At 57.5% G+C, this 10,646-nt stretch overlaps 2 protein-coding genes across 2 annotated transcripts; both read left to right on the plus strand.

Annotated features, from left to right (window-relative positions):
* The first annotated feature begins 1,657 nt into the window (after window positions 1-1,657).
* On the plus strand, window positions 1,658-7,639 carry Pex16 (peroxisomal biogenesis factor 16). The gene is made up of 11 exons (XM_004627009.2): window positions 1,658-1,885; window positions 2,101-2,136; window positions 2,929-3,005; window positions 3,316-3,449; window positions 3,577-3,677; window positions 4,160-4,240; window positions 4,335-4,484; window positions 4,597-4,669; window positions 4,817-4,936; window positions 6,966-7,030; window positions 7,461-7,639. The coding sequence occupies exons 1-11, from the start codon at window positions 1,774-1,776 to the stop codon at window positions 7,517-7,519; spliced, it is 1,008 nt and encodes a 335-aa protein (XP_004627066.1). The 5' UTR covers window positions 1,658-1,773; the 3' UTR covers window positions 7,520-7,639.
* Window positions 7,640-9,989: 2,350 nt separating this feature from the next.
* Window positions 9,990-10,584, plus strand: CUNH11orf94 (chromosome unknown C11orf94 homolog). The gene is made up of 3 exons (XM_004627291.2): window positions 9,990-10,120; window positions 10,252-10,316; window positions 10,430-10,584. Exons 1-3 carry the CDS (start codon window positions 10,017-10,019, stop codon window positions 10,582-10,584), a joined length of 324 nt encoding a protein of 107 aa, XP_004627348.1. The 5' UTR covers window positions 9,990-10,016.
* The last annotated feature ends 62 nt before the right edge of the window (window positions 10,585-10,646 follow it).

Consider the following 10,646-nt stretch of genomic DNA (forward strand, 5'->3'; position numbering starts at 1 on the left):
CTCCATTGCCAATGTTTAAAACCTCAAGAGTGCCGGGGAGATGGCTCAATAGAATAAGCTCTTGCCTGGCAAGCGCAAGGTCCTGAGTTCAATCCCCACTATCACTAAATAAATAAATAAACAAAACCTCAAGAGAAGGAAGTGGAAGCGAGCTAGAGGCTCATGTTGCCCAGTACCCAAGCCCACATCCTACCCCAATTGCTCCCTGCTTCATGACCAATGAGCCGCCTCAGGTCACCACTCTTGCGGGGCTCTGGACAGCCAGATAGAGGGTATTGTCCTGAGCCCCTTTCTCTATTGCCTTGCCTCGCCACTTGGCTTTCTAATCCCATCTGAGCACAAGGATTCCTGACAACCGTTTACCAAAAAGAGAACGGCACTCAGTTAGTGGCAAAAAATGTCCACGGTCACCTCTCCTGCGTCTGTCTTCCTTGGTGTGGACAGGGAAGGTATCTCCTGTTCTCCACGTGACATAGAAGAAAAATAGGCAGGGGAGGCTTACAACTGCCTTCAGACTAGAGCAGCATTTGAATCACGGCTGGGAGTTCTCAAGCAGACCCCTGCCTGTCTAGAGATAAATCCCAGCGGAGAAAAAAAAAAGGGGGGGGGGGCAGCTTGCCGGTTAGCTCAGTTGTTTAAGCTCCTGCAAGGACAAACCCAGTCAGGCTTGCGGGACTGAAGTTCGATCCCCAGCTCCACATGCCATGCCACACCCGTCCTTAAGGCAGCCTGAGCCAGCCATAAAAGAAATAAAAATAAAAAATATTAAAAGGCGGAGGAGATTAGGTAAAATAATGTATTTCTACTTCCAATGTACCAGAAATCCGCGGGCCGCGTCCCCAGTGGCGTAGTCCTGCCACGCCCCCTTCCACACAACCAATCAGCTGCTTCCCCGTAGCGCTGTTCTCGCCACCCGGTGCTGTTCTCGCCACCCGGGGTTTGGGATGGGATGCTACAGGCGTTGTCCCCCTTCTTTGGAGGTGCCTTTGAGGGCTAGAATGCGCTCTGAGAGTGATCCCGAGTCCAAGGACCGTTGAACCATTTCACAGATGGGAAGCCCAAGGTCACCCCGGGCAGAGAACAGAAGCCCGGGTCAGGATTTTCTCCGCGTAGGTGGGCGTCCAGGTGCGCCCTCTTGGGGACGCAGAGCTGGGAACGAAGCAAGGCCTCTCAATCCGCTAGCTAAAAAGACAGGCGAGACAAGCTGGCCAGCTCCCTGGCTCACTTTCCCCAGCACTACCTCCTGTGGACGACTGGAGTCGGGACCAACTGACCAAATGCGCACCTACTGACAGTTGGACTCCCTGCACCTCCCCAAGTCTGATCGAAGCTCTTCCGCATGCTTCCAGCCCCAGTCCTGTAAAAGGCAGGCCTCCCGTTCGAGCGTCTCGGCGCTCTATTGGAAAGACTCGGGGTTCGTTCTCCTTTCTCTGGGATGAACTGCTCGGACTTCCGCGGAGCTTTCCTGGTCTCTTAACTGCGCAGGCGCAAGGGTAGCCAACCAAGTAGGGCTAAGATTGGGCCAGCCGGCTGAGGGCGGGTCGGGGGCGGAGACCGTGTCAGCCAATGAATTGAAAGAGCAGGGAGGGCGGGTTTACGCCCGCAGTTGCTAAGCGCTGTCCCAGTGAAGGCCTGCTCCAGCCCAAGGAGTTCGCGGAAGTTAAGCAATTGAGAGGCGGGCCTAGGACCGGAAGCAGGAAGGAGGGCGCAGGAAGCGGAGCGCGGCTGCTAGTCGCACTGTCGGTCAGTGGGCTTGCCTGTACCCAGGGCGGGATGGAGAAGCTGCGGCTCTTGGGCCTCCGCTACCAGGAGTACGTGACTCGTCACCCGGCCGCCACGGCCCAGCTGGAGACGGCGGTGCGAGGCCTCAGTTACCTGCTGGCAGGTGCCATCCTGACCTTTGACCTATTCCTGCGGGGCCCCGATCTATGACCTCTGTGGCCCCCTTTCACCGCGGACTCAGGATAGTGATCGCGGCTCCCCATTGCTGACAAGTCCCGTCTGGGTTCCGTAGCGACTAGGGAAGGGAGAGGGGAGTCCGGGAACGCGAAGCTGCAGGTTGAAGCAAATGCTCAGGAACCCTCCTTTATCTCCTTCCAGGTCGCTTCTCCGATTCGCACGAACTGTCAGAACTGGGTGAGCGGGGCGGCGCGAGGTGATCTGGATTTGGGAGGGCTTCCCAGAGGGGTGACCACATTGCCTCGCTGCTCTCAGCTGCCTATTAGATTAGAATACTCTATGCTGTAAGTGAACCGGACAAAGGTCTGTTGTCCACCGTCCAAGTCCCGCTGTGTCCCCACAGTTGGGACAACTTTGAGGGATTTGTTTACTACTAGTTATGCACTGGCCTAAGTGCTTTTCCTGCCTGTGCCAGCTTACCCTCCATACAGTAATGATATGGGCACTGTTGTACCCACTTCCCAGCTGAAGGGACAAGTTCAGGGATGTTAGGGGACAGCCACCGAACCAGAATTCAAATCCAGATCTCCCTGAGTATAGAATTCCCAAACTGGAATTGCCCTTGGGAGTGTTTGCCCAGTGAGTATTGGAGATGACAGTCCCAAAAGCATGACTTGATTTTGAAAGGTGAAGATGGTGCAAGTGTTCAGGGACAGGTGAGGAGGTGGGGCCATGCATGTGGCTGTTGGGAGCATCATAGGTGCTTCTGAGCAGCTGGGTGGCTGGGGCTGTCCAGCAGGGGAGGAGTCAATTGGCCACTGTGATCATCGCATCTTGTCTTGAGCCCACACCAGGTCGGACTGGGGAGTGGAGCTCCGAGGAAGTGGGTGGAGAGGCAGGTTGGTTTCCACATAGCCTGTGGATGGCTGAACACTGCACAGGACAGGTGATCTCTGGAACTCTGGGGAGAAGGTGAGGGAAGGGTGGAGACCACAGGGCCACCTCTGAAGGCCAGCCTCTGCCTCTCAGTGTACTCGGCCTCTAACCTGCTTGTGCTACTCAACGATGGAATCCTGAGGAAGGAGCTGCGGAGAAAGCTGCCTGTGGTGAGGATGTCGCCCATGATGTGAGCTGAGGGTGGGAAGCCCAGGGGCCCAGGAGCAGCACAGTAATAAGCAGCCCCCGTGTGGGGCATGTTTCTGGCCTCAAAGTGTGAGACATACCTCAGACCAAGGCCGGTGTTCCCATCGTGGTTGAAGAGTGTCCATTAGGTGCTGGAGCCCATCCTAGTGCACCCAGCTTGGTGGTGGTGGGGTTGCTATTTGAACTCAGGCCCACTGCCTACACCTCAAGAGAGTAATAGCCACATCTCTGAGCTTTGGAGTCCCCTGACCTCTGGGCCTGCGGTTCTTGCAGTCGCTGTCCCAGCAGAAGTTGCTGACATGGCTGAGCGTGCTGGAGTGCGTGGAGGTCTTTATGGAGATGGGGGCTGCCAAGGTGTGGGGCGAAGTGGGCCGCTGGCTTGTCATCGCCCTCATCCAGCTAGCCAAGTAGGTGGGGCCACAGAGGGCAGGACTGGGGTGGTGGCCAGGCCAGCTGTGAGGACGGTGCTCAGCAGGGCACCTCCACCCCCTTCCTGCCGGCCACCTCCCCCAGCCCCGCCGACCCCCTTCACAGGGCTGTCCTGCGGATGTTCCTGCTGCTCTGGTTCAAGGCTGGCCTCCAGACCTCACCCCCCATTGTTCCCCTGGACAGGGAGACCCAGACGCAGCCCCCAGGTAAGCTGCTTTTCTGCTCTGCAGTAGAGTGGGGCACAGGACTCCCCTGTGGGTTCACATCACTCCACATCGTATGTTGCATAGAAGTTGGGGAGCAGCCTCATCTCTGGACTTGCCCTGTGTCGCAAGCCATAGCCCCATGTGGCCACGCTGCCTGTCAGCCTCGGGCCTCTGTGATCACTTGCAATAGGTCAGAGGAGATGGGCTCCGGGATGTGGCGTCGGGGCTGCTGTCACTCCCAGGCACCTGGTTGCAGTCCCTGGGAAGCCTGGGTTCTTGGCTGGCTGTGGAGACAGGTGGCACTGCCCCTACCACCACTCAGGGAGGGTTCGAGATGGTTCCCAGGTGGCAGGTTGAGTACGCACACAGCTGTCCACCACTCCCACCCCCCAGTCCGGCACATTTGCCCCCATATGTGTCCTGTGAAGGCTGTGCTGGAAGCATGTCCCCCTACAGTGTGACCTTCTGTCTGTCTTTGCTAGATGGTGACCACAGCCTGGGCGACCAGGAGCATTCCTATGTGGGAAAGCGGTCAAACCGAGTGGTGCGCACCCTTCAGAACAGTAAGTGGGCCCCTCAGTGCTGAGGTCAGCATAGCTTCCACCAATGACGCTTCCCTGCTCTGGCCTGGTCACTCATCTGCCACCTCTGTCCTAGCCCCATCCCTGCACTCCAGACACTGGGGAGCCCCCCAGCAGCAGGAGGCTCGGTCGAAGCCACAGGGAGAGCTGAGTGTCCCCCCAACACCCCTGGGGCTGCAGGAGACCATCGCAGAGTCCTTGTACATTGCAAGGCCGCTGCTGCACTGTATCCTTGGCCTGAGCGGGCTGGTGCTGGGGCTGGGACTGGGGCTGGTGAAGGTAGGGCCGAGGTCGAGCTAGACCTGTGCTGGAGACAGCCTTGACACCTTGGCCGTCAGTGCTCAGCCTGGGCCTCTGGGGTCAGCGGTCTTGGACACCCTGGCTCCTGTCTGGTATCGTGGATGTGACCAGGTGAGGCTGGGTCTGCCTGGGGGTTTTGGGCTGCAGGCTCTGCCTCAGCTGGGTGGGTAGTGCCCCCTGCTTCTCCTGTGACTGACCCTGCGATCCCCGGCCTGTGACTGATCAGTCTGGTCCCAAGTACGTGCTCTCTCCCCCCAGCCTGAGCCTCCTGAGTGACAAGAAGGGCCTGACACGAAGGGAGCGGTTGGAGCTGCGACGGCGGACCATCCTGCTGCTGTACTACCTGCTGCGCTCGCCGTTCTACGACCGGTTCTCTGAGTAAGGACCCCGCCTGCCCAGCCCGCAGGTGCCACCCCTCCACCTCAGCAGCGCCTGCGCTTTTTCCTTCTTCTCTGGCTACCCAGATCCACCCCGCCTGTCCCCGGAGCTCTCGGGCCATCAGCCCCTGTGACTGTGAACACTTGGAGAGGGGCAGGAGACACAGGAGCCAGCCAGGCTCAGGGCACCGCCAGCAAGTGCAGTGGCAGTGTCAGCTGCGGGCTCGCCACATCCTCTAGCTCTTCTGTCTTCTTACCAAATAGTCCTGGTTTCCCCAGGTCTCAGAGGCACTTGGGGTTCAGAGACATCAGGGCTGGATCCCAGATCCACCATTCTCTTGCTTGCTTTTTTCATACGTCATATTTAACAATACCTCACTGAAATTAACTACGTGGCGGTTCTGCCACTTTTATTTATTTTTATTTATTTATTTTTTTCTTCCTCGAATGCCTTCAGGGCACTTTTGGCCAGCGGGAGAGTTGTGAGGTTCGAACTCCAGCAACCTGAGGCTGACAGCTTTGTGGAAGCAGCCACTTAAAGGACTGAGCTAGGGCCAGGCCCCCCCTTTTTTTTTTTTTTTTTTCTGCCACTTTTAGATAAGATTGAAAGTTCAGCCAAACGTGGTGGCACATATCTGTAATTCTAGTTCAAGGCCAGCCTAAACTATACAGTGAGACCCTGTTTCAGAGAAAAAGCAAAGAAAGGTCGCAGGGGACTGAAGCAAAACGCTGTTTCCTGCTGCAGGAAAAAGCAGTCCGGAGGAGACTTACACGAATGGTCTGCCCAGTGCGCGTGCGCGCTTGCTTGCCTGCATGTTACGTGATGGAGAGGTTACCCGGTGTCTTAGGTTCTCAGACACTGGGATAGCAGGGTGGCTCCTGGGGTGCAAGGCCTTGGCTTTGGCTCCAGCTTTCCTAGGCTGAGCATCCTGGAACCTGACAGAGAAGTTCCTGTGCCCTCAGAGGACAGGGCCCAGGCGCAGGCTGCTGGGAGGAAGGGCCCCCTCCTGGCCCACACGGTGGTCTCTGGAGCCAGCCCGGTCTGCACCCGTGTGGCCTCAGACAGCTTACCTGACTTCTCTGTGCCAGTTTCTCATCAATAGAGTGAGGGTGGGCTGGTGAGATGGCTCAGTGGTCTAAAGCACCTACTTGGAACAAGCTTGGCAAAGCACAGGGGACCGCGGTTCAATCCCCCAGCACCACATGCCAGCCAGCCCCGCCCCCTGGTGGACTGAGCTGGCCACACACACACACACACACACACACACACACACACACACACAAATAAATTAAAAAAAAAAAAGTGAGGGTTATGATAGTACCTGACCGTTAGGGTTGTCACAGTGTAAGTGACTAAATTCATACAGTCCTGCCTGGATAAATATTAATAGTAAGCATCGAATTTAAAAAAAAAAAATTTTTATTGTTTACAGCACTGGGAATCAAACTCTGGACCTTGCACTATGTTCCTGGTGATAAATATTTAAAAAAATTTCTTTTTGCAGTGCTGGGGACCAATGTTCAGGGCCTCATAAATGCTAGTCAGACACTGTACCACCAAGATGCTCCCTCAACTCATAAATGTATTTTATGTCTTTCAATTTATGTTTTTTTTTTTTTTTTTGGTGGGGGCAGCTCAGCTCCCTTGAGGGCATGGCTGGCGTGGCAGGTGGTACTGGGCATCCAACTTTGGTTCCCTGTGCCTAAGCTTGCCTAAGCAGGTGCTTTAGACCACTGGGCTGTCTCGCTAGCCCCTAGTTTGTTTGTTTTGGCAGAACCAGGGATTGAACTCAGGCCCTTGCACTTGCCAGGCAAGCACTTATCCTACTGAGCTATCTCCCCAGCCCCCCTAGTTTGGTTTTTTGAGACAAGGCTTCACTCTGCGGTTCAGGCCAGTCTTGAACTCACTGTGTAGTCCAGGCTAGCCTGGAGCTTGCAGCGCTCCTCCTGCTTCAGCCTCCGGAGTGCTGGGATTACAGAGGTATGCTGCCACACCCCACTCAGCTACCCCAACTTTCTCTTCTGTGCAGGGCCAAGATCCTCTTCCTGCTACAGCTGCTGGCAGACTACATCCCCGGTGGCACCTTGGTGGCAAGTGAGTGGGCGAGGCTTCTTGTTGTGGGGCTTGATTTGTGTGCAGCCAGCTCCCTGCCTGCTCCTTGTCCTTTGACTCTTATCATGGTAAAAAGAGAAAATTTGAAGTTAAGTAGCCAGAAGGAGGCTGTCCCCTGAGTGGGTGCTCCGACCTCACTGGCTACTTAAAAAAAGGCTGTCAGCTTTTCTCCTGCCTGGGACCCTAGAATAGCAGGATAACCTGTCACCTGGGTGGAGGAGGACAGCCCCAAGGGCAGGACAAGCGTGGCCCTGCTGACCCTGAGGGTCCGTGTCTGCGCTCGGGGCTGTGGACGAAGGCCCTCTCCGTTGCCTCCCTGGGCAGCAGGTCCTCTGGCTGCTGGTGGTACAGATGGGTGCAACTGCGCAGCTGAGGGGTCCCTTGACCCTGCCTTGTCCTCCCTTGGTTTCAGGGCCACTCATGGATTACTTGCCCGCCTGGCAGAAAATTTACTTCTACAACTGGGGCTGACAGACATCCGGGAGTGGGGCACAGGGAGGGCAGGGCACGGGGCTGCTGCTGTGGGCAGGGCCCACCTCAGCCTTTGGTGCTCCGAGCTCCTCTTCCCTAATAAAACTGACTGCCAGTGTCCATGCCTGTGGCCTTTCCGTGCCCAGCACCCAGCGTCTCCCTGCCAGCCAAGAAGCCTCCGCAGCTCCATATTCTGGGAGCCACAGGAAGCCACATGGGCCCCCAAGCACAGGCTGTCATTTGCCCTGCTAGCTGCTTCTCGGTGGAGACCCAAGCCGCACAGGACACACCTGACAACTCCTGCATGTCCTGCAGCTGAGGCTTCTGACAGCCCCAAGCCCTGACCACCACAGACGGATGTTGCTAGCAGCCAGTGGCCAACACCGGGCTGGCGCAGGGTCAGGAGTGGGAGCCGAGACTCCCAAGAGAAAGCCTAGCTCAGGGCGTCTGCGCTGGGGTTCCCACACTCGCCCCACCAGCTCTGGTGGCCAAGCCTAGAGCCAGGCCAGCTGCTATGGAGGGGAGAGGGCTGGGCCCTGTGGCCTGAGCCAGCCCTGTCCCCCTGCTTGGAAAGATGGCCTCTTCTGCAGGTCACAGGCCCCAGAACCCCTCAGGTGCTGGAGGGGTTCTGCACCCAGCTCCCCCGACTCTCTAAGCTCTGCCACCTCTCAGGTGCCTTACCCTGCCCAGCTCCCCAGCATCTCCAGAAAGCCACCTGAGCCTGTGGTGAGGTTGAATGTGTGGGACGTGCCACCTGTGCCCACATTGGCTCAGCTTGGTGACGCTTGGCTTACTTGAGCAAGCTATCCTACACCCTGGCTTATAGTGGGCTGGGCCTGAGGCCACACACTAGGGCGCAGTTCTGGCCTTCCAGTGCCACCCGTGGCGGAATAGGCCACATGGGTCCAAGGCCAGTGCCTGCCTGGCTTGTGGAGGCTACAGGCAAGGAAATAGTTACAGCCCCTACCGGTTTTGTTATTCATTTGTTTTTTGGGTCTGAAATTGGACTCGGGACCTCACACTTGCCAGGCAGGTACTGTACCACTGAGCTGTATCCCTGGCTCCTGTTTTTTATTTTGAGGCAGGGCTTATGTCACTGAGTTGCCCAGGCTGAGCTCAGGCTTGTAATTTTCCTGCCTCAGCCTCCCAGAGCAGTGGGACTACAGGCCTGTGTCATCACAGCTGGCCTCGGGCATCAGATTCTTGACAGGTGGAGGAGGCTGTTCAGAGTGACACAGGACTGTGGCATGACATGAATGAAGGACTGTTGTAGGGAGGCAGGGATGGGGGTTGTGGGTTGTGGGGCAGAAGCAGATGGCACAGGGCCACGGGAGGCTGGGATGGGAGGGGACCTGGTGCTGCTCCGTGGTTGGAAATGGCAACACCTGTGGAGATGGGGGCAGGGGAGAGGCCTGGAGCTGTGTCCCTCAGCCAAAGGGCGTTCCCTAACCTCAGAAGAGGCCCAGCAAGGCAGTGTGAGGGCAGACAGCACCCCCCAGGAAGTGAGGAGTAATGGGTCTTGGAATTCAGGGTGCTCCCCCATAACCTGGAAACTGAGGCAGTTGGGGGTGGGGTGCACTGTCTCCAGGAGGAAAGGGAGGAGAGAGGGAGTTGGTGTATGGCAGAGGGTGCAGGGGCAAGGCCCAAGTGAGGGACACTGGGACCAGGTATGGAGCCACCCCTGGCAAAGCTGTAGGAGCTTGGGGGTTGGGTGTTGACAGCTTACGTGATACAGAAGTGTGGAGGGCTTGCATTGAGTTAGTAATGGGTCAGAATGTGAAGGCACATGCCAGCCACTGAGGAGGCTGAGGCAAGAGGAGACAGCAACTTAACAGCCCTGTCTCAAAAACGGCTGGGAGGGGGCCAGGGAGATGGCTCAGTGGAATAAGCGCTTCCCAGGCAAGAGCAAGGGCTTAAGTTCATTCCTCCCCTGTTCTGGCAAAAAAAGAAAAAAGTGCAAAACGGCTGGGAGTGTAGCTCAGTGGGACCCCACAGCGAAGCAAACCACTTGGTCATACTGTAGGGAACAGGTCCAAAGCTTCACCCTTCCCCAAAAATCCCCAGCTGGGGGTCAATGGACACCCCAGGGAGTAACATACCAAAGACCGCCCCCACGCGGGTCCTCAGAGCTGCCCCACTTGGAAGCCCACACTGGCACCATAGCCATCAGGACCTCCCTGGGCCCGCGGGGCAGCAGGAAAGACTATGGGGAAGCCAGGGGTGGGTAGGGGGCCGCCAGTCACTTCTGCTGAGGCCAAGTGCATGTGTCCCTTTCCTGCGAGGCTGGCGAGAGGCAAGGTGGGGACCTGAACTGAGATGTGACTGCAAGACCTGTGCCCTGCACCCTGGCACTGACACCGGACTATGAAACAGCACCCACTGTCCTGTCTCCATCAGCCTGGAATGATGCCCTTTGTGAGGTGGCCCAGGGGCCGGCGGCAGGTTCCAAGCTGCAGGGGAGCGGGGCGGGCGGAACCCAACAGCACCTGTGTAGGAGATGGCACCTGCTGTGCTGGGGGCTTTGTACCCCAGGGCCTGGCTCAGCCTCTTCCTCTTGTACCTCATCCTAGTAGCTGGGGTCCTGCGCCCCCAGCCCCTGAGGTGCTGCCCTGTCGTAGTGGGAGAGGGGTCTGACCAGGGTTCCAGACTTTGGGGAGTGCCGAGCCCCTGGCCTGGGCACTGCCCTACCCTGGCCTGTCGGGCCAGGCTGAGTACCCCAACCTCTCCTGCAGGCCTGTTCTTGAGGAACTTCCAGCCTTCCTGCAACTGTCACAGCCACTGTCCGACCTGGTGGATGGTAGGCTGCCCCTACAGTGGAAGGGGCCCCCAGAGGGCCCAGAGCTAGCCCTGCCCAATCCTGGGCAGCCTCCATTGAGTCCCATCCCAAACCATCCCCTTTTCCCACCTCAGACTATGGGATCCGACCAAGGCACCCAAGACTCAGGCACCCAGGGCGGCAAGGGCCTCGGACCCTCCCCTCCTTCGCCCAACAGCACAAGCGGGACGGGCTGGACATGGCTGAGTATTACTATGAGGATGCTGCCACTACCCACAGTGCCCCATAAAGCTATTTTGTCTGCAGAGGCTCAGGATTTCTTGGAGGTGACAGAGGAGGCGCTGGAGGAGC

The sequence above is a fragment of the Octodon degus genome, unplaced genomic scaffold, assembly GCF_000260255.1.
Source record: "Octodon degus isolate 3935 unplaced genomic scaffold, OctDeg1.0 scaffold00018, whole genome shotgun sequence".
NCBI lineage: Eukaryota > Metazoa > Chordata > Mammalia > Rodentia > Octodontidae > Octodon > Octodon degus.